At 36.1% G+C, this 24,832-nt stretch overlaps 1 protein-coding gene across 5 annotated transcripts in view; it reads right to left on the bottom strand.

Moving 5' to 3' along the window:
- Positions 1–1,282: 1,282 nt before the first annotated feature.
- The window catches only part of CDH18 (cadherin 18), a 995,271-nt gene continuing 971,721 nt past the window's right edge, over positions 1,283–24,832 (bottom strand). For 3 of the 5 annotated variants that reach the window (XM_053201933.1, XM_053201935.1, XM_027074610.2), the window contains 2 exons: positions 11,884–12,135; positions 1,283–4,159 (listed from right to left, as the gene is read on the bottom strand). In XM_053201933.1, the coding sequence (XP_053057908.1) occupies positions 3,669–4,159; positions 11,884–12,135 (743 nt within the window). In that variant the 3' untranslated portion in view covers positions 1,283–3,668. The remainder of the gene's footprint in view (positions 4,160–11,883; positions 12,136–24,832) is intronic. The other 2 variants (XM_027074634.2, XM_027074638.2) reach the window with 2 other exon arrangements.

The following is a 24,832-nucleotide window of genomic DNA, read 5'->3' as shown; positions in this document are numbered from 1 at the left end:
CTGTGTTTGTACAGATTTCTTATAGAAAGAATTTCTGACGATACATCTTTAGTGATTCCTGAAAGAGCTATTAATTTTCCAGTGTTTGCACAAAGACTATCTGGAATTTTAAAATTCTCATAGGGGCGCCTGGGTGGCGCAGTCGGTTAAGCGTCCGACTTCAGCCAGGTCACGATCTCGCGGTGCGTGAGTTCGAGCCCCGCGTCAGGCTCTGGGCTGATGGCTCAGAGCCTGGAGCCTGTTTCCGATTCTGTGTCTCCTTCTCTCTCTGCCCCTCCCCCGTTCATGCTCTCTCTCTGTCCCAAAAATAAATAAACGTTGAAAAAAAAATAAAAAAAAAATTCTCATAAAAAACACCTTGGGTAAAAATTATTATAATTGTTTATATAATTCTCTAATTAGTAGCCACCGATTTGTATAGGGTCTGTGTAGAAAATTATTTTAGTAGAAATAAGTAAATTGATTTCAAAGCTATATTTTATTTAGATGTGTAAATAGCAACTAAGGCTTACAAAATGTGTTTTTCAAGATACATGAGTGATTCCATAGCTGATTCGATATGGAGTCACATATGATTCATAGCTAACTGTCTGTGGCTACTAAATACTCAGAGTTCATATGCAAACTCTTTGCACAGTAACGTCATTGAGAATTTTCTTCTGACACTGACAAACTGGAGTTTTTAAAGCAAGATATTGTTAAAATTATTTAAGTCTATTTGCAGAGCATTTATATATCATTTTTTTCTTATCTCAAACTAGCGGAAAAAATGAGATCTAATTCATAATGATATAATTTCCTGATTTCAGAGTTCATATAAAATATACACTTGGAATGCTTACACTAACAAAATTCTAGAATAAATCAACAGAGAAACATAGTATCTCAGGGCTACAGAAGCTCTATTTTACCTCCATATTAGATTTAATATTACATAGGAGCTCAGAAGAAATCCATTATCATTATAATGTGCAATTAAAATTATATGGATCTGGGGCGCCTGGGTGGCTCAGTCATTTAAGCATCTGACTCTGGATTTCAGTTCATGTCATGATCTCACCTTTTGTGAGTTCAAGCCTTGCACTGGGCTCTGCACTCACAGGGCAGAGCCTGGTTGGGATTCTGTCTCTCCCTCCCTTCCTCTCTGCCCCTTCCCTGCCCATGCTCTACCTCAAAATAAATTAAAAAAAAAAAAAAACTTTAAAAATAATGAAACAAATAAATAAAATTAGATGGAACTGAGTTGCTTTTTTTCCCCCCACAAAATCTGGAAAGTATTTTATTACCCAAAACCATGCAGAGGACCTTGGCTTTTATGTAAGTGGCTAAACGTACATATACATTTTCATCTTTCAAACCCCCATCTGTAAAGTTACCAGGTGAATATTGAGAAAACAAACCAAAATCAAACAAAACAAAGCAAAATAAAGGTTGTGAATACTTTATCAAAGATCTAAATCCAAAGCTTAATGCAATGCAGTTCCAAAACCTGACCTTCCAGCTTCTCTTTGCGTATAGGAAAGTCCTAACACCCGAATCCATAGTAGTTCTCCAAAGGGGTACCCTACTTTCATGGTGAATGTAGTCCAATATCAGTGTCATCAGAGTATGTATCTCCAGAGCTTATTCCCCAAAGCCCCTGAGTGTTTCTTCTGATACAGTTTTATACCAGAAATCACACCATTACTATATAAAAAATGATAAAGCAGCACCTGGAAAGCTAAAATGTTGTAAAAAACTTAAATTAAATTTTATTCCTCAGGCTTAGAACACAGAATTATTCAAGTTAAACTCACTTCCCACACCTCAAAACTGAAATATGATAGCACAGGGCAGTTGCAAACAGAGGCAAAATTTAAATTTTGCACATAGGTAGAATCAGACAGAAAATGCCATGTAACTTTGAGGACGCTAGATTTTGATAAATTTCAAAGAGCAAAGGACAGATTCCTCTTTGCGATAATTCGTAATTTGTGGGTTTCAAAATTCCAATCTATCTGCAATATATAAATATGGTCATGTCTGGAGGATAGGACCATTATGCTTAGCAACAACAGCAAAATATAATCTAAACAATTTGAGAGAAAAAAAAAACGAGAAAATTGAAGAAAATTAGTTTATTTGGGAAAATACCAAAATAATTAAACTTGCGTATTATATGTTTAGCTAGCAGTTGCTTCACTGTTGAAAGTCTTATGAAATTCTCTCACGATAATATAATATTTTATTCAAATTTATGGAACTACATATTTATAAGCTAATAGAATTAGAAAATCAGATAGCGCCTGCAAGCCTTTACACAATAGAACGCTTTGCAGTGCGCAAAGCATTTTTACAGATGCTTATTGATCCCCACACAAGCCCGGGAGAGAGGCAGGAAGTCTTTACCATCTCTACTTTGCAGTTTGGGACCCTGAAGCTCAGAGACTTTGAGGTATGTTTCCAAGGATAGTAACTGTGAAGCTGCTGTATTTTTGCCTTCAGTTTTATACATTTTGCCGTAGATCCCAAACAGGTAAGAGCTAAGCAGTCAGTGAGACAGGGACAATCTGAACGTGTGTAAGGAATAAAGGTCAGCCGATCCAAAGTCTGTAAGAATTACTCAAATTGGAGTATCATCTTTTCAGATTACATTGCTACCATGTGAGGTGCATACAAATAAGCAAATGAAACCGACGTCTAAACCAACCAGCAAAATGTCCAACAGCTAATTTTAGGTATCGGAATGATCCAAACCGCGGAGTTCAATGTACGAAAGCAAAAGGACTGGAAAAAATAATCGAGTTTTCCAATGTTTTATGTAGGATAAGGTGTGTGACTATTTTTTTAAATTAAACCTTTCCCTGACATATCAGATTATCTGAGTATATCTTACTGAAACCATTCATTCTATCGATTAAAAACAAACAAACAAACAAACAAACACAACAAGGGCGGGGGTTCTTTTGTGAAAATAAAGGAGGGCAGGCAGGACAGAGACAGTGGTCTCTGTCTTCAGAGCAGTGCACAAGTGGTGCACAGAAATTGCATACATTAGAGAGCAAGCAGCAAGTCCCCATGTTCCATCGATTTCGTATGGAGAAAAGAAGTGGGGAGGGCAAAGGAAAATGGTGCATACACGTCCATGGTGGCGGGACCCGGTATACTGGATAAACCTCATGGCATTTGAACACAACACGATGCTAATAAGATCTTGCACAGCAACAGAGTGTGGGTCTCAAGAGTCCACACAGAGAAGTGGAAAACGAGGTCCCGATTACCTGCACAAGCTTCATTTCTCAGCATACCATCCCTAGTCCTAAGTGATTTGGACCCTTTGGGTTTAGTTTTGCCTTTGAAAAGAAATCACAAGGTACTGAAACAAACTTCATTGTTTGGCTTCATTCAGGTATTCTTAAACTAAACAGTACCACAGACTTTATTGAGCAATTGAAAATATACACAAGGAACAATAGCTTTTTCTCTGTATATATATATTTTTTTAATTTGACTCTCTTCTGATTAAATGACCCCGTTTCGATCATGAAAAGGGCACTTGTTTCTACAGTAGCTGTGGCCAGCTTGCTCAGTTCCAAGTACTGTTTCCATGTGTCTTCCTTGCCATTGCTGAGGTTATATCTCCACTTGCTCAGGAAGCAAATTCTAGAAGGTTTGCCAGAATTAACCCCCTAAGTTGTTCTTTCAGATTCTATTTCTCCATAGAGTTTGGCTAACTTTTTAAATTCGGGTCCCCAGTCTCCAAGGTAGTGATAATCCTGGTCTGACTGTGTGGTTGCTGAATCCAGTGAGCTGATGGAGCCAGCCTCCGATCTCTGACCTTCGTAGGCATAAGTCTGAAGAGAATCATAAGGGGGGACGCTGGGGTCTAGGTCGGCTTCTGCCAGTTTTTGCTTAATAAATTCCTGAACATCTATACTTTCTAGGGTGGACAATGTCTGGTGTCTGGGGGTGAGTTTCACTTCGGGTCGAATATCTCTCCGATACTTGAGCTCCTCGGCGGCAGAAGGATTCCTCAAGGCTGTGATGTCAAAGGCCTCGGTGTCTTCCTCCCCGCCCCCCTCGTCATCATAGGTGACCACATTCTCTCGCACGTCCTCCTCTGAAATGATCAGGGGCTCTTTTTTGCTGCGTCTCAGGGTGATAAAAAGTACTACAATTGCTGAAGAAAAATGGAAAGAGGATGAAGAGTTAGAAGAAAGGAAGGAAATTCTTGTAGACTTGACATCAGCAATGTCACCAACTACATTTTGTTTAGGCGTGCATTGTAACACAACCTTGATCTCTGCACTCTCTGGAAAACATTTGAAGTGTTTGTTTGTTTGTTTGTTTTGTTTTTTTATCATCTCAAGGAATGTAAAAAATAAAATAAAAATATCCCTTTAAAGCATTGAGAATCACTGATCTTCTCTAGAAAAATGTAACATTCACATTTGTTATGTGTTTAGGATTCTTAGTTCACTGTAGGCTAACCATCTGGTCTTCACACTGAGGGAAACAGAGGAGGAAAGAGCAAAATGGAATTTTGGCTGGAAGAATACTGGTGTATGTTGTTCTATCTATGGATTCTTAATCCTTCTAGGTATATACACTAAAGGAAAGATTTTTCAGTTTCTGTTAAATGGGAAGAGGGAACCCCTACCTTAAACCCTTGACTTTTGATGCTTTGTAGGAAATCAAAGCAGGAATATTTTACATGGTTGATCTCTCTTGTCTATAATATCATCAGACATTCATAACTGCATATATCTATCAAGCTGTACAAGATGTTAGTTTATTTGTACCTAACTTTTATTTCATAGGAATTTTTCACATTGCCCATTTTTTTTATATAACTTTGTAATTTAATCCTCATGGCAAACTGTGGGTTTCCTCAAGGAAACTGAGGCTCAAGAGAAATTACATGGATGACTAAGATCCAAGTCTAAGATCACACAAGTGACTGGTGGAAGCACCTAGACTATAATCTGAGATTTCTCACACCAAAGGGGATGAGTTTCCATTACCATATCCCATTTTGTTTTTTAAAAAAAATACAGAACGGGGAACCGAGTGACCAGTTGGGCATGTGGATTATTATCAATAATGCCACAACCATTAGATGAAGTGATGTAAATGGGTCTTGGGCACTTTCCTTTGGCTGTTTCTCAGTATTTTCACATCTTTCTATTTGATGATAGGAAGCCATTACTAAATAGAATTACTTCACTTCTATTTTGTGCTATTAGATCCAATATTCTTTACTTCAGCTCTACAGAATGTTCTCGGTCAGCTGGTATTCTAGGTTTTATGATAGCAGTTACTAGGTTCATTGCTATTAACATTCTTTAAAGTATAATAATCAAAGAAGTACATTCAAATGGCATGTAGGACACGTATATGTGTGTACATAATGTACATATATGTATATACATAGATAAATATATATATATAGAAACAAAATTTTTATGTATAGCATGTGACATACTTATGCTACATATTCACATACACACAGAATATACACCTACAGACATATATATATATTTATTTCAAATTCATATTTATTTTTTAGTGTTTATTTATTTTGAGAGAGAGAGAGAGAGAGCACAAGCAGGCGAGGGGCAGAGAAAAAGAGAATCCCAAGCAATCTCCATGCTGTCACCAAGATCATGACCTGAGCCGAAATCAACAGTCTGATGCTTAACTCACTAAGCCACCCAGGCACCCTGAAATTCACAATTCTATACCGTATTTTATCTGGCAGCTTTAATGATATGTATCTTGTAAAACAAACACCAGGTTAGCTATCCTGTGATAAAGAACATAGCCAGTACCCCAGAAGTTGACCTTTCCCTTATACTTCTAAAAAGTTACTTCTACTCTTACTTTATCATTACTGTTTCCTTGTTTCTCTTTATAATTTCACCCATTTTTTATGGATATCCCTAAATAATACAATAAATGAGATTTGTCTTTTTCTCAACTAGATATTATAGTGTGCATGAGCTTTTAAGATGACAATAGAAAGAGGAAAAGAAACAGATTTTCAAGCCATAAGTGCAAACGATAATTGTGTGAGAGAAGTTCACTATATGTGGAAAGAGATGGTTACAGTGTACTGGAGGATCTAATTTTGCAGAGAAAAGGCAAGGGGTGCCTCTAGGAATGAGGGGAAAAAAAGACAGAACACCTATATAAAGGGTCAGAAAATCACGTTGAGAAGTCCGGAATAAAATGATACTGACTAGGTAACGGCAGAACACAATGGGGGGAGATTACGGCAGACATGGGGAAGCGGTGACTGGCTGTGTTTGGAATGCAATGCTTAGAGAAAGCTGGAAATGAAAAGCTGATACTACATGTGACCCTGTTTCACAAATGTCATGCTATTTAAAAATAGTTTCCCAAATATGCTGCTTACACTTGAAAGATATTATCTAATATAGCACTTTATTTCTGGGGGAGGAAAAAAACAGACTTTTGCTGAATTCAGCGAATATGCATCTAATACCTTCCTATTTATTTTAATGTAAATCCCACTTAGAGCTTTCTAATTCAGGGCCCCATCCTCAAGTAACTTACTTCATTCCATTCAGAGGTGTAGATTTATCATCCAATATATATGCTCAGTTCATCTTTATGATTAAGTAAAGGGGGTTGTTCTAACTTAAATCATCTATTTCTACAGACTGCCTAGTTTATTATAGTAAAATGTCTTACCGTTGTTAATAAATCAAGTTACTTTTCTTTATGTTAAAATGGTTGGTTGTTGATTTCAAGGGAATTTATGTGCATGTATAACAGGGAGAATGTGATCAGCAGTCTTAGCAAATTGTGGATGTAATTTGCGTTTTTCACCAATATTAGTGCCATATCAGCCTAATGAAATATAGGAGATCATGCTGGGTTTATTATTATACTTGGTTATATTTGCTTATTTTCCCAAATTAAAAAATATTTGTGATATATTTTGATTCAAAATATAGATAATAATTAAATTTGAACTTTGAGAGAGACAGAGAGCAGGAACAGGGGTTGGGGCAGAGAAAGAGAAGAGAACAGAAGATCCAAAGCAAGCTTTGTGCTGAGAGCAGAGAGCCTGATATTGGGCTCAAACTCATGAACTGTGAGATCATGACCTGAGCAGAAGTCAGATTCTTAACCAACTGAGCCACCCAGATGCCTTGGGAAGGACATTATTCTAATGATTATTTTATTCTGGGCTAGTATATTTCATTTTATTCTCTTTCAATTTGATCAGGAATTTTAAATCCATCATATTATTTTTATTTAAGAAAATAAAAATGAATTATTGAATTTTACTAATTTATTTTATTTAGGAAGGAATTAAAATTTGAGGAAACATTTTTATATTTCCTTTCTCACATCATTCACTCATTCATTTATTCATTTATTTATATATGATCCCAAAGCACTTGGAGTTCTAAAGGGGTCTGAGTTTTCATAAGATGAACTGTCACACAGCTTGCATTTGAATACATTCCATACTGACTCCCAACATATTCCCCCAAAATATTTTTCAGAGCAGATTTTATTACCCATAAATATCACTTCATTCTTGTTTATATGATCATATGTTAGTGCTAAGTTTGGTAGAAAGGAGGTGGCCCAAGTTAGGAAGATTACTTTTATTAGCTCTTGGGCTATTGGTCATACCAGTTAGTGGCACTTCTTTTTTTCTCTTTAAAAGTTTATTTATTTATTTTGATATAGAGAGCATGTGAGGGGAAGAGAGAGAAGGAGAGAGAGAGAATCCCAAGTAGAGTTCGCAATGTCAGCGCAGAGCCCAATGTGGGGCACGAACGCATGAATGGTGAGATCATAACCTGAGCCAAAATCAAGAGCCGGAAACTCAACTGACTGAGCTGGCCAGGCACCCCTACACTTGTCAAGGAAACTTATTTTTTTCAAACCAAGAGGAGCCCACACAGTTAAGTAAGATATCACAGGTGACAAACTGGTTGGCATTTAGCTCCTCATCACCTCCACATTTTTCTCCTAATCCCTCACTCTCCTCACATCAAATCTACCCTGATCTTCATTTATCAGGAAATTTATATCCAAGAGTAGGAATAGTCCAGCTGCTGGACTCATCTAAGTCACTTGCTTTTATGTCATGTGTGGGCTTATAGGTTGATGCCAGAGGTCTGATTCAGAGCCTGATTGAAAGGTTTGTTGTGTCCCAAGTGTGATTGAGGTTTGCTCTACCACCTGCTCTGGCTCTGGACCCTCTCACATGTGATGGGATGAGGTTGGGAAAGAAATGTCAGATCCCTGGAAGGGAAAGAGAACTACAGGTATCCCTTCCTGTAGAACTAAATTCTGAGTGCATCATAAAGGGTCACTCTAAATTCTCTCCCATTCATCCTGTTTAAAAATGATCTTAAACAGTAATCTTGACGGAACATAACCCAACTGAAAAATTGCACGTCTACCATTCCAAGTAGAGTTTCATTGGTTTCCAAGCACCAATTTCAGATAATTGATATACACTTAGGTGGAGTCTGACCATACTGCAAAATACTGAATCATATTTATCCTATACAAAAACATAAATTTTATAGAACTCTAAAGTTCTTTTCTAATTGATGCTTTATTATTATAGATTTGTATATGGAAACAAGAGTCTGTACAGATTACCCGAGATCATATGGTTAATTAGTGGCAAAACCAGGACTGTGTTTATACAAGTAATGTCCACAAACAGCTAATAACTAAAACATATTTCACTATTAATATATCAATTTCATCATTTGTATAGCTGTTAGTTTTTAACATTATTTCAGAATTATAAAAAAAAAGTTCTAAAATAAAGTTTCACTACCTCTGGTATAGCTGATATTTTCCTTGAAAATTCAAAGCTCATACATTAGCCAACATTATTTCAAAATTAAAAATGACTACATTCTAAGTCTCTTGACTAGGTATCTTCTGAATAACAATAAAAACCCTTAAAATATCATGAAAATTAAAATTACATTATAAATAATAGTTGCTTACACCAAACTTAAGAAATTATTCTGCAACCTTGGGATAAAACTGTAAAAACACTTTTGAATTTTAATAAAAAATGAAGGAGTAAACATATTAAATAACACCTTTGTTCCATTAGTCCTGAGGGAGAGCATAAAATTTAGAATGCTCTCTTATTTACCCCAGAGGAGAAACGACATTTTCATAAAGTCAATTAAAGGAAAGTATTGTTTCATGAAAAAATAAAATGTTATTCTACATAATATACCTTACATTTGCCTGTATATTAACATTTTCAATTACCTTTTTAAGCCTTTAACTTAGCATACAAAGATGGTTTTATGGTAATAAGTGAAAACAAAAGGCAAAGATAATGTGACTCTATAATCATAATAGATAATGATCTATCTTTCAGAATAAGGACTTTGGAGGAAATTTTACTAAAGTTACTGGGTTCTATTCTTTGTGGTTTAGGTTAGGAACCATAGAGGAATCAATATTGTATTTGTTTTATTTTATTTTATTTCATTTTATTTTATTTTCCATTTTGGCTTTGTGTGTTTTTGTTTCAATTATCAAATGCAAAAAAAAAAAAGCAATACATAAATGTCTTTCGCAAATAGCAGTTGTAACCAATCAATATATAAGTAAATAAAATTCAGAAAGCCTGGTTTTCCTTTTTTCCTTTTCTACCATGCACCTAGTGTAAGACTATACTACAGTGAAACACTTCCACGGCGGTGCAATGAACCTCCATGCTCCCTGTTGCTAAGTGCAATTGGTAGACTTAGCTACAAAATTTATTTAATATCTGAGCAGCTTTTGATACTGTTGGATGGTCTGTGCTTTTTGATATGTTATTTTTTCCTTTGACCTTGATGACATTATACTTTGCACTTATTCCTCCTTCTTCTCTGAACGTCCCTTCCCTCTGTACTGCTATCACATCCTTCTTGACACCGTGACCACACGTGAGCTCGTCACAGCTCCGCCTAGTTTATTATCTCTCTCTCTTTATAGTCTCCTGCTGTAGTGACCTCAACAACATGCACTTCTGATCCTCAGCTCAGTGAGGATCAGCAACCACATTCAGCAAGAGATGAAAAGTCTTCTTTGAACCTCTTCTAACTCAGACAACATCTATCTAATCTCTCCAAGATCACTTTTTTGTCAGCTCTTTTATTTTTAGCCCTTGGAAACTTGTTTCAAGAAAACTACACCTGAGTGGCTCAGTCGGTTGAGCATCTGACTCTTGATTTTGGCTCAGGTCATGCTCTCACTGTATGTGAGTTCGAGCCGCACATCGGGTTCCACAATGATGGTGGGGAACCTGCTTGGGATATTCTCTCTCTCTCTCTCTCTCTCTCTCTCTCTCCCTCTGTCTCTCTGCCTCTTGCACTCTCTCTCTCTCTCTCAAAATAAATAAATAAACTTAAATTTAAAAAAGAATTAAAAAAATACACTATGTCATAAACATTAGATATTAGCTCCTGACATGAAATTCTCCATGTGTCAGTTTTGAAATGAATCTTAGGCACTTCCATTAATCATTCTGTTAAGATTTTGATAAAAAATGTTCATCCAGGGATCTGCATCGTATTATCCAAGATCACTTTTGATTTCACCTGAAACATCTTGATATTATCTACTACTCTTCACCTGTGCTCTAACTATGCTAGTCCAAAGGGGGCTGAGCAAGACAGCCGCACTGTTGTCCTAATTGCTTTGCCTACATGCTCTCACGCCATCATGAGACTTGTTCTGTACTTCCTTTATACTCATCGTTTCCAAATACGAATGTTATGAATGGATTCTCTTGCTTGAAATGTCTCTTGACACGCCGAGAACAAAACCCACCATCTACCGTGTTCAACGGAGCCCCAAACTGTCTCACAGCTGCCTAACCATCCATTCCACTTCCCAGCCTCATTCTGCCTTGCTCTTCACTCCTTCCATACTGGTGATTTATCTTTAACCTCAAAAACAAAACAAGGAACACTCCTTGCAAAACAAAACAAAACATCTGTCTCCACAAACCATATAGTTTTGTTTTTTAAAAAATTTTGCCCCACGTGTACACAGTACTGAAAAAATGAGCAAAAGATAAAGATGCTAAGAGAAAGGAAGAAGGGAGTGGATATGCTGGGAAAATAAATATCTACCCTCTGAACAAAACAGAACGATTCTTTATGTCTACTTCTCTTATTATAAAAATCGGATTTGTGGTCTTATTGAAATAGCGATTCTAAAGAGGTTACAGTAATAGCTTCAAGAGTGGCTGTGATTAGACTTAGACTATTAAAATGATAATATATATATATATAATTAGAGGAAGTATCTTATTTTTTATTAAAATGAAATGTAATGCAAATCTCAACTAAAAATCCTATTAAACTTAATAAAATGTAATATAGTTAGCGCCAAAATGATTCAGACTTTGCACTTTAAAATTCAGCTAACATTGATGATTAAGTAATATCTTAGGCTAATAGAAGTTTCCACAAGAAGTCTATTTTTATACGGCGTTGAGATTCATCTGAGAATCATGTCACTTATGTTCTTTGAAATAAAGTGTAAAAGCTCCTTCAATGTGGTATTTAGAATTTTTAATATCAATTATTTCCCAAATAGATCCTTTCCAAAAAGATTTCTCTCTGAACCTATCTTTCCTTCTGACATTTCAACTCTTTCACTCACATTTCAATCCAAGTCTCTCTCCATCAGCTCGGGTATTGAGAAAGTTAATTAAAAGGAAGTCTGTGCAGCTATACTTTGTGGTCCAAATTTTGGGTTCCTAATTTTTAAGTCCCGTCCAAGTGATTTTCTTTGTCTCTCCTTTCTAATGCACTGCTGGCCACCATACAGTACATTCGGAATCGCCATCATACAACATTAGGAGTTGGGTGACCTTACCTAGGAGAATGACAACACACAGCAGAATAGCGATTAAGGCTCCTGTACTCAAGCCAGCCGAGGACAGGAACGCTTCCGCATGGCAGGTCCGCACGCGCCCATCTCTCTCGCATGCACAAACCCTGACGGTGAGGGTACTGCTGCTGCTGAGAGAGGGGATTCCACCATCAGAGATCATAATGGGGAGATAATACACATCCTGAATAGTTCGACTAAATCTCCTCCGCCTTGTCAGAATGCTGGCTGTGTTATCTATGACAGACATAAGCAAAACAAAATGTACTTAGTAAAGCCGCCGGTCAAGATTCACATTTCCTTTAATGGATAAAATGGGTATGTTTTTTTTTTTTTAATTTAGTTTATGAAATGGACAAAGGAACAGGAAGGGGCGATCCTTAAAGAGTGACTAAGCTATGTTCTTAAATTGAGATACCGAGTTGGAAAATCAATTGAGCCAAAATTTAAAGAGAAGGGAAAGAGCGGAAGACAGGGGAATGAAGAAGCAATCATGTTGGACATGGACATGAAGGCAAAAAGACTTAAAAGAATACAGATTCAAGCCAATGGGTCCTAACTTTGAAACGAGACAGTGGTCCCCACGCCAAACCCGGTGACTCAACACAGGCATTAGCAAACTATTCAGATGATGTTAATGTACAAAAAAGCCCAAGGACCACTGGTATAGATAATATATTTGTGGAGAGACCAGATCAATTAATAAACTTTTTTAGATTTAATTGTGATGTGAAGCACTCTTGTTATATAGTAGGCACACCATGGAAAGTTAATGATGAATAAAATAGTTAATTCTACTTTTTATGTGCTTTCAAAATTCTATCTATTACATTAATTGCTTGCATAGTCACTCTGGATTATAGACTATAGAGGGAAGATGTTAAGTGTCTTATATTTTAGGAAAAATCATTTTTACTGTATATAATCATCAAAAAATAGAGAAACCGAGTCCCAGAGGATAAATTGCCCAAAGTTATAGAGCTAGTAAATAATCAGGATACAACCCCAATACATTCCCAAACCACAACATTACACTGCCTTTTTACCAATTCACCTCCAATCACACTGATGTTCTCAAGTGCACATAGTATATGGTTATCTTAGTACTGTTATTCTTCATTCCAACAAGTTTGTTGGTCTAAAGACCCTTCTGGCATACACTTAGATGTGCTGTGCAGACCCCCTGCATGGAATAAGTAGCTGCCCTACTTGCACATTATCGCCTGGCCCTGTGTTGCATCCTTCTGGAGCAGCATATCATCAGTGACTCATTGCTTCAAGGTTCTAAAGGTGGAGCCACTTCCATTGAATGTAGACATAGTGAAAGGCAGGTTTAGTTCCAGAGCTTTACTATTGGGCCAACTGTGAGGCATTAAATTTGCACGGAAGCTCAATGTCTCATGCTGCTCAACCTGCTTCCTTCCACTGCCTCACAGACGCTGATCCCAACTGCACACTGCAGTAAACAATCTGCCCTCTAAACTCCAGGTCAGAGCTTTCTTCCAGAGAATCTAACCTGCAAGTACACCTACAAGTTAATTACTAATTAATTAATTTTAGTTAATTCACTAAAAAGTAAGTGACTCATTAGACAATTACACTTAGGGATTCGTTTATCTTTTTGTTTTTTTAATTCTGGAAATTGAAATGCTACTACCTAGGAGTATGTTTAAGATAGCCGTGATAAAATACCCTACAGTTATATTTTCTTGATTTTATATTGCCAAATTAATGCAGTAGAAAGATAACACATTTTTCAAATATTCAATGTAATAAAACACATGAATTATATGGTTTTATAGTCATATGCACATATGATCATTTATGTGCACACATATACATAACTGAAGGTTTGTTAAAGAGCACACATAATCCAATGACAAATTAGAAAAGATTTTCTTACCCAGTGGAAAAGAAAAAAAATTATTGATTGTCTATTTTGAAGCAAGTTGAGAAAGAAAAAATGCAGAAATTGCATCATGTGTATTGTATAATTACAACAGTCACAAGCCCTCGCCCAGAGACCTGAGCTTTGAAGCAGCGCACCTCTCAGCTGTAGGACGTTGCATCATGATTAATATAAACTTGCCTACATGTGCAGCTCCCTAGTCTAAGGAAAAGGTATGAACTAAGTGTTCACAGGCCCAAACATGTTTGAGAATCCCACTGCTGGCCTCGAAAGAAGAGATGGAAGGCACTGGTCCCTGATTTCAATAAACGTGGTTAATAACATGTACAATGATATAACATGCAATGGTAGTTGTGGACCCCTTTTTATGGCTCTGGCCTAGTGTACACATTAGATTCTTAATCTGGAAGCATACTCTCTTTCAGAATAATTATTGGAAATGCAGTCAGAAACACGATCGGAAACAAAAAGAAATCCAGAACATGTTTCTAGTACACCTTAAGTTCTTAAATAGAAAGCTCTCAGACACAGAGACGTAAAACTATTCTTTCTTTTTTTCCAGCTGTAGGTTTGACTTTTGAAAAGAAAAGAGGATTCAGGAAGCAAAGAGCTTCCTACCTAGAAAGATTTAGCAGAGCAGAATAATGAGCTCTTCAAATGGGATATTGTGTACCTAACTGGAACTGCAAAAAATGTACTTGGCTGAAGGCTCACTGAACTTGAACAAGAAAACTCTGAACTAAAATGAAAGACGTAAGAAGATATGTATGTACACACACACACACACACACACACACACACACACAATGTATTTTTATACAGAGAATAAAATTTGTTTCATTGAAACTGCAAAATTAGGTTTAAAGAGCAACAACAAATCCCCAACTTGACGTATAATTAAAAAAATAAACCAAGCAATATAGAAAATCTTCATTTCCAAGTGGATAAAAATATATGAGCTCAATAAAGATCAACCATACCAGGATGGAACATGAAAAGTACTGATTATCAATGCTAAATAAAGGACAGTCTCTAACAATGTGTACCCAAGGTTGGTCCTTAATTCTGATTCTCAATAGTTTGAATGAAGACACAAGCTCATAGGACTCTTGGAAGCCAAGAACATATATTTGGTTAGGATTCAAGAAGATATTGGACAGCTAGCACAAAGAATTTCAACTAAAACAATGTGAATAAAGATGCATATTAGATGAGTAACAGCAATTATTTTGTAATATGTATCTCTGAATGCAGGAATAGGCTATAGGAAGTTCAGATAAACTAAACAGTACTGGAATCATTCAGTAAAATATGGACTATCTATGAATCTCTTTAGTGAGAAGACTGCACTGAAACACTGTGCATACTTTGGGGTTTACCACCTTAAAAGTTCTATTTTAACCCAAAGGGGGTGTATTGAGAGGACTTTGGGATGGCAAAAATTTTAGAAAAATCTGTCATACAAAGAGTCTTTGAAGCAATAGTGTGAAAATTCTACATGTTGCATATGGATTTAGGTGGTGACCAAAGGGTCTCAGAAAATGGCCAGAAAAATCGGGAGATTCTCTTAATTATTAATGTCTTCTGGAATATATTCCTGGTATTCCCAGCAAGTGTATCTTCAGTGTAATTTGGAAATAGCCTTGAATGTGTTTTATTCTTTCAACACAGATGTCAAAGCATCCTTTATATATATATATATATATATATATATATATATATATATACACACACACACACACACACACACACACACATATATATGTGTATATATATTCTATTTCTTTATTCTATAAATAATATATATTATAAATAATATAATGAAACTATACATAACTATATATAATATATAATAAATATATAATAAAACTATAAATAATATATATTATATATATACATATATATATACATATATATATATATATATATATATATATATATATTCTATTTCTTTTTTGTAAATAGCTATGGTCCATAGGAGAGGATGTAAGGAGAATGCTATACAGATATGCAATATCTGACTTCATGTAGACACTTTAAGAAAACATTGTGATGACTGGAAAAGCAATCATAGTAAGAAAAAAAATCACTTTGGAGCTACAAGAACTACAGGGATTTCATAACTGGCTGATGATTCACAATAAAATATGCACAATAAAATGTTTTGTGAATTCATAGGTACACTTGCCACCTCTAAGCTTCTACAGGGACAGAAGGCTACAGAGTAGGATAGTATGATGCAAGTTGCATACTGCTTCTGGAATTCAGACATAATTTTCTTGAGCTAATAGTATGTGTCCTATTATTTTTTTGTTCAATATTTTGAAAGACCTTGAAAGATTCTAATCTCTGTGCTACTTATATAAACTGTAATAGAATTTAAATTAAAATAAGGGATGCTTTTTAAATACTCCCTGGGGCAAAAACAGATCTTTATTAAAGTCCAAAATTGCCTTATATCTTGGTATTAAAACTATGTGTTCTTCAAAACTTAAATTATTAGACATCCATACACTCCCCACCATTTCATAGGATTCTTTGTTTGATAATACAGGTATAAAGATAGGCTTTCTCTCAAGCACAGCCAGCAGACATTAAAATAATATTTTTAAATCCATCAGAACAGCAGATGTATTTAAGATCTCCAGATGTGGATCTCTAATTGAACTAAACTTAAAAAAATTTTTTTTAAATGTCTGAAGAGAAAGCTAGGAACTAGAAACTTAATTTCACCAGACAGATAAATATGCATGACTTCATATTGTTTCCTTTTTTTTTTTTTTTCTGGTCTTCCAGCAGCAATAAGATATACTCACAATTTAACTATCATCAGAGACCATGCATGAAACAATGCTCTTTTGCCCGCCTGTACAGCTCCTCTCACATAATAGGTACTTGATAAATAATGATTTGAACTACACTCAGCAGGAACTTGTCTTTTGTTACAGTTTCCTTATTATGTTGACATGTATTAAGACATTAAAAGGAAAATGAACTTACATATCCTCTAACACTTCAACAGCATTACCTCCTCAAGCTCTCTACTAAATGTTTATTGCTTCTCTCCTGCTTCCTGACTTCCCCTTCTTTGACCCTAGAATCGCCCTAACATCAATTTTCAGCCTCCTGATTCTGCCTGTTCATTTAAGTTTGTAAACATCCTCCTGGCCTCCCTTGCTTTTTCTGCCAGATCACGAATGTATGATCCAATATGCCATTATGTTCTTATTTGCACCCTGGAATGTCAACCCTTTGACCATCTGCCACACTCCTTCTTGATCATCTTTAAATCCCAGATAAACACAAGCATCCATTGTCTAAGGCTTCTGCTTTCAGAGTCGTTAAAAAAGATATGTGTTGGTAAAATAATTATAATTATCTTAATTGGCTCCACCAAGTACATAGAGAAACGCAGACTATGCTCTTAAAGGAGCCTAGCCATCAATTTGTCGATATCTATTCTTTATCAGACGCCAGGCAATAGCTATTCTGAGCTGCTTTGCCATTTTCCTTTGAGCCTTAATCTTCCATTCACAGCAGGAAAATGTCTTTCCCAAAAAGAAGCTACTATCGATTATCAACATTTTCAAACCACATTTGAAACTGTTCAGTTCCTCTTTACCATCTACTATGTCCATCTCTCTATACAAGCCTATGTATTAGAGACTTAAAAAAATATAAATACATATGAAGAAAAAATATGAACTTTGAAGAGTATCAGCAAATCTGCTCATGAATAACACATATGAATATGCATGAGTGTTAATAAGAGTGGAGAAGGTGATAAAAAAAACAGAAACTTTTAAAATAGAAAGCCAGCCCCAAATTCAAAATAATTCATAACCATACCACAATAATATAATAATTGTAGAAGGAGAGATAAGGGTTGTTTACAGAAAAAAAAAAAGAGACAAGCATACGAACTACAAGAGAAGCCCTCTACTCATTATTTATCACATACCTTTAACAAATACTATTATTTTTAGTGGGAATGGATGAATCAAAGTAGAAGATATTACGTTTGGAGTCACTAAATTTGTAAACACAGAAGGAAATTGTGAGCATAAATCCTTAGCTTGAAAAAGTGAACACATAACCCTATTTATGAAGTTGTTTTAATGTTTCCCCTGCCTGAGAGCAGAGGGTAGAGGAGGTGACTCCTGGGGCATTATGTCCTTCTGAGCCAGGAAGGAATTAAAGCAGAGAATAACCTACAGTTTCACAAAAGGAAAACAAAAAGGAAAGTGGCATGGAATGGTAAATATTAGGCACATTTTACTTTGTCTACTTTTATACTTGTGCTTAGAGAACAGTAGGACAGAACTGTCCTTTGCTGTCACTCCTTTGTGAGTGGGAGTAAAAAAAAGGCGAGAGGATATAGGGTCTGCCAAATACATTAGGAAAAATATATAAAAGTAAAAACAAAAATCAACAGAGATTAAAATCACTAAGAAGAGAACAAAAGAATATTTTCCTATCTAGAGCAAAATGGCCATTAAAACAAATCACTGCATTTGAAGTCACGCTTTCCGATTTTCGGCTCAAGATGGCATATGAACCCTGGGCCTTCTTCCTAGTCAAGCTTTGGGTCTCTATTTTCCCTTAGAGGACAGTATGATGCTAGCAGGTGTGACCACCTTCAAGGTGTGACTACCATGTGAGTAAGGAGGACTGAGATCCGACTGGGAGGGAAGGGGGTTCCCTACTAGAACCCAAACAGCGTGTCTCAGCCTCACCAGAGACTGCAGGCAAGTGACTCAGCAGGGCCCAGCTGCTACCACATCCACTAGAGGATGTTGGAGGCATCGTCTGCAACCATATTCTCAGTTAGGACTGCGGGGTGTTGTTTTATTTAGGAATTGGGAGAAATGGCTAAATGGTCTCTCGAAGCCCTGTGGTTAAAAACAGAATTTTCAATGGTTAGACTCTGCAGAGAAATTAAGCACATTACAACACCAGCTGCGAGTTCTCATTTGAAGGACAAAAATAAACTCTGGGAATATTGACTACGAGAAACCTGACGGTGCGAAAGAAGTACAAACTATACATCAAGGCTCTTCATGGCTTCCGACGTGTTTCAAACCAATGGACTGTGAAATCCGAGAGAAAAGGCCCTAAATGACACCTCTTTAAGAGGTTTTAAACATAGTCAAATTCGATGGGCACCTGGGTGGCTCAGTGGGTTGTGTCCAACTCTTGATTTTGGCTCAGGTCATAATCTCATGGTTCATGAGTTCAAGCTCTGTATGGGGCTCTGCGCTGACAGTGCAGGGCCCGTGTAGGATTCTTTCACTTCCTCTCTCACTGACCCTCCCTCTCAAAATAAATAAATAAATAAATTAATTAATTAATTAATTAAAAAAAACAAAAACAAAAAAAAATAGTCAAATTTGAAAATGGTCCTTATCTTAAACTCAGTGTAAACTCAGATTGCCTTTCACCAAACCCAAATAATCACAAGGAAAACAGTACTTTCCAGCAGTGCCTTTTAAGTATTTTGCTAAAACTCGTAAGACAAGTTACAAATGATATGACCCTCATGTTCAGAAGTATGAATCAATACTACCAAGAAACAAGTAAAGGTAATAAAAACAAGGAAAAAACAAAATCTTCAAAAGGTTGCAACAAAGTGAATAGGATAGTCTACAGAATCTTTTGTATAATGGCATTAAAATGGTAATTTTTGGGGTAGGTCATTTATGTAAAAAAGTGGTATGGACTCATTCATTTTTAAAGAATGGGAGTGTCTACCAAAGTGGAAAACGCATATCTAAAGAAGAAAACTGAGAGACAAATGAGTAGATAGCAAATTATCAACAAAATTATGATAAGGATTTTCAAATTTGAAAGCCTTATTATATGCGATTCGGAACCCTGCAAACAGAGATACAAGTATACACATAGTTATAAATTATCTATTCCATGTGTAAAATCTGTAAGATTTACAAATGCACTTGACAATTAGAATTAAGCCTAGGAATTAGGCTGGCAAATCTCCTTGCATCAAATAAAACCTAGTCTCTCAAGAAAGCAGCATAAAGACTATGAAGCAGAACAGTCTTACCTGGTAGACTAATGATAATTTATACTGGGGGATTAGATTACACTTTTATATTACAAAATGAATAAATACAACAATCGTGTGCACAGAACCCTTGTATAAGCTTATACTCACAGACTTGGTTACATGACCAGAGTTCATTAGCTATAGATATTTGGTTAAGAAGCTGGAATTAAACAATGTGAGTTTTTGAGCCTAAAGTGAAGCTTACCTATTACAGTTTCAAGAGAAGGTGATTATAGGAAAAACTACATTTTAATTAGGAAGCATTTCATGCTTTTTTGTTGTTTTAGAGTAATGTAATTTGATAATGCTTGCGACTTAAAAATTATCTTCTGAACTCTGGTTTTTAATTTTAAATAAAATTGTATTATTAGTGACATGTTAGTTAATGATAAATAAGGTCATTTATCAAACAAACCTATTTACAATATATATTTCACTATATATGTTGTAAAAAGAAACAAAATAGAACTTCTTCACTTGGTTATTTTCCAAATCAAAGTCTTCAGTATTTTAATAGGTAAGGGTCAAAATTTTCCAGATGAATATTGAAGATTTTGGTTAAGTACTAAATTTTCTATTCACCACAATTTTGTACTAGGACAAATAAAGGAATAATGGCAGAATCTTTATTTTTTTTCTAAGCATGGGACATAGATAGCAGTGTACTTAATACTTCGTGTGTTCTGAATAGTGAATAAAATGCCTGTGTCTCTGCCTTACCACATGTCCCTGGCTAGATTCTTCTAAATGATGCTGCATTCTGTCACCTTTCTGCTGTCTTGATTTCCAGTCTAATTGAAAAGTATTCTCAGATTCATTCTACCTGGCGGATTGGATTCTATCGTTTAAAGTCAAATCACGTTTCAGTACAAACTTTAGTGATCTAAGTGTCACTGCCTTCAGTTAAAAGTTACATTTCATAACATCTTCTTTTCTCCAACTAGACGGCAAGTCCCCTGAAAGCAGGAGCTTTGTGTTTTAATTCTTAACATTCTGGACAGCTTAGATCACTGCCTTATACAGCACAGACAACGCATGCCCCCTTACAGATTAAGTGGTAGGAGAAAAACAATGTCAATTTAAGAGCTGACTACAGATTTCTTTTAGAGAAAAAAATTCTTTGTATGATGAGAGAGGAAGAATGGTGATGAATAGTTATACAGTGTGAGTCTCCTGTGGAATGCTGGACAGCCAGTGTAAATGTCAAGCCATGAAAAAAAGCTGTGTGTGTGTGTGTGTGTGTATTTCAGGTGCTTTTCTTCAGTTTTTAATTAGATACAATAAATGAGTATATCCTTACTGAAAATACTCAAAGTCCATTTCATAAACATTTCTTAAGCATATTTACTTTGGGGTGCCTGGATGGCTCTGTCCCTTAAGCATCCAACTTGATTTGGTCTCAGGTCATGACTTCGTGGTTCCTGAATTCGAGCCCTGCGTTGGACTCTGCACTGACAGTGTGGAGCCTGCTTAGAATTCTCTCTCCTTCTCTCTCTGTGCCTCCCCCACACTCTCAATATCTCTCTCTCTTTCTCTCTCTCGAAAACAAATACATTAACAATAAAAAAAAAAGAAACATATTTTCTCATTTGCGAGAGACAAAGAGAGATAGAGAGAGAGGGAGAGAAAGAGCGAGAAAGAGAGAGAGTTGGGGGGCAAAGGGAAAAGGATAGAGAGAGTCTTCAGAATGCTCCACATTCAGCATGGAGCACAATGTGACAATGTGGGGTTCGATCTCACAATCATGAGATCATGACCTGAGCTGAAATCAATAGTCAGAGCCTTAACTGACTGAGCCATCCAGGCACCCCAAGAAAGATTCTTATTTTCTACAGTATAATTATTACTCATGAATGTGATTAAATACCACACTTAGATCGTTATTTTTGTTTGATGTTTAATTATATGTTGTTCATTTAATACTTTGCCTTTACCTTTTCAGACATTTATTCTTATTTTCATTTGACTGCTATAGCGCCAAATATTTTATCAATGGAACATTATTAAATTGATAGATTTTTTAAATGTTTGTTTATTTTTGAGACAGAGAGAGACAGAGAATGAGTGGGGAGGGGCAGAGAGAGAGGGAGACACAGAATCCGAAGCAGGCTCCAGGCTCTGAGCCATCAGCACAGAGCCCGACGTGGGGCTCGAACTCACAAACCACAAGATCATGACCTGAGCTGAAGTTGGACGCTTAACCAACTGAGCCACCCTGGCGCCCCTATGATTAATAGATGTTATATTTTATGTTATAGTAATTATATTAAATACTGAGGCATTCAGTATTTTAAAATACATTTCCCTGATTGTCACATGAGTACTATCCTAACAGGAAGAGGATTATCTTATTGTAGTTCTTTTTTTCAACTGTCACTAAAACAAGATCCATCAACTATTAGCTCGTTATTTCGCAAATAAGTACTTCAGCACCATTTATTGTTATCTTTACAATTTAATTTCATTGGAAACTGGTAAAATTATTTCCTTGTCTGTCGAGTTAGGGAATTTCTCTGGGATAGTTACATATTCTTCCCACCTAAAACTCAAATATTTCTTTACTCAGAGTAATTTATTTGGATTCTTTATATTATTTTTCCATCTATGTATTTACTTTTTAGTTACCTTCAGTGTGCCCTTAAAACATGTAGCCCTTCGTATGTGATTTCAAATTCTTTATATTTTCATCTATCTTAAAAATTACAAAATAGTAATGATTGTGTCCATATCTCCATTTTACAAAGGAGGAAACAGACACACCGAGAACAAGGATTTGGTGGTGGTCTCACACATAATTAGCAGAGAAACCGGGTTTCAAATAGAGCCAACCTATTTCCAGAGTCAAACTCTAAAACTTTCTTCTTTGTTTTTCCCTCTTATTTTTTTTAACAGATATTTACTTAAAGTTTCCTCTGTGTCAGGCACCATGGTAGGAGTGAGGAATACAGCAGTTAAATAAGTCAGACAAAATTCCTTGTATGCCTGGATTCTATAGTCTAAATGGGGAGAGAGCCCACCCTGTGACAAGTGTTGTGATGAGGGAAGTACCAGTTATCATATAACCATTTGTCATTAAAAACAAAATGGATTTTTTTTCTGTCTAATGACTGTTGGATATTGGGTGTTGGGTAGCCAAAGTCCTGGCTAATTTTCTCTTAAGGGCATTAAATTTTTCCAGTTATGTCTTGAGTATGGATGGAGTCAGGGTTACCAAGACTTTTGGGAAAAGAGGGAAGTGACTGAAGCTTGATAGATGATAGAAATCAGGAGAGACAGCAAAATTCCACAAGACTCAAAAGAGCAGGAGGCGTCCAAGGACACTGACGTCACTTCTCAACTCCCTTGTGAGAATGAGAGGAAAGCAATGTCCTCTTGGGCAGTGTTCCTTCTTTTTCCATCTTTCTGATTACTGATTCCGTTTTAAGCAGTGGCTATTCGAGTTTTATCACCTTACCAGAAATTTTAAATTGGCAATGGTTTCATGTGTCCACTCAAAAAGTCTTTGTCAGATATTTAAGTATGGTTTTCTCTTTCTCACATTAGGTGCATCCCAATATATGCTAACTGCCTCTCTTTCATCCTGCTTGACCCTTGCAATGTCCTGTGATCTTCTGCTGAGGGAAGTCCTTTGAGCTCCAATTCCCAGTGATTTCTCCAACACAGTAAGAAGTGGTGAGTAGATCTGGGCCAGTATTTATATATTTTCTTGTGAATCTCAATGCCTCTCGGCTTTGGAAGTGACTTTCAGGATCCATCCACAGACCAAGTTTATTTAGCTCTACATTGTTATCCTAGCAAATATTTGGAAGAATGAGCCTGAAATCTATTTTTAGTCTGCAATTTCTTTTGTCTATTATTCCTTTCAAATATCTGCTAAGCTGGGCTCCTTTTTCACCATACTCTGTTCACCCTTACTTTTGGTACTATCCTTGAGTACATGGTAATTTGGGAGAAGGGCTATAGCGGGAATGGGAGAGTAACGGAAAACAAAACCCAGAAAAACACAAAAGAGTCAGTGGAAGTGATACCTGGCACAGAGTGACAATGTTACCCAGGTCAACTTACATATATATATATATATATGTATGTATGTATATATATATATGTATATATATATACACACATATATATATAATTTATCTATTTTTATTCATGTGTTTGAGATGTTCTAGAGAATCTAAATAACCAGCCAGTCCCTTTCTATGTACTTTTTGTATTACCCTTTCCATAATGGTTAAAAATGCTACCTTTGCCTTCTGTCAAGGTCATATGCTTATACATAGATTTAGATATCTAATTTTATTCACTCCCCTGAATTTGTTCTCCTCCTCTCTTTATTTCTCTACTAGTACCATATTTAAAGAGTATTTCATTGTTTTATGCTAGTCTTAGCCTATCAATAACTAATTTTGTGGTTGGACCAGCCTTTGTGATTCTTATTATGATTGCAAGACACTCTTCCGCAATAAGCATTAGGAAAATTTGAAAAACAAAAAAAAACCAAAAAAACAAAAATGTTTATTACTTACATATCCTGGAAATTATGTGGCATGCCTGGGGTCACACAGAGAGGTGGAGGGTAGAGAGAAAGAGAATGTGGAGGGGCCTTCAAGTTCTATTGGTATTGGGGTCAAGGGTGGGTCCTAGGGTCTGGGAGACTCACTCTCTATTGATGAATTTAAAACATAAGAGTGGGAATTTAAAGCATCGTAAGAGAGGCAGAGAGAAAAAGGCCCAAATCAACAGTTATCAAAATCAATCAAAGTCTCTAAAACAAAGAGTCTACCGGGACAGAGGGAGGCAGCCTGGATCTTGATCTAGTCATGTGGCTGGCATGGTGTTTGTTCCAGATAGCTCTCTTTGAAGTGGGGGCCTTGGCAATCAAAGCTTAAGTTAGGCATTTGCAAAAAAAAAAAAAAAAAAAAGAGAGAAAAACCAACTGTCTGGGTTTACACTCA

The sequence above is a fragment of the Acinonyx jubatus genome, chromosome A1 (genome assembly GCF_027475565.1).
Source record: "Acinonyx jubatus isolate Ajub_Pintada_27869175 chromosome A1, VMU_Ajub_asm_v1.0, whole genome shotgun sequence".
NCBI classification, from domain to species: domain Eukaryota; kingdom Metazoa; phylum Chordata; class Mammalia; order Carnivora; family Felidae; genus Acinonyx; species Acinonyx jubatus.
Note: the sequence above shows the minus strand (reverse complement) of the source record. Positions and strands in the feature narration are given on the sequence as shown.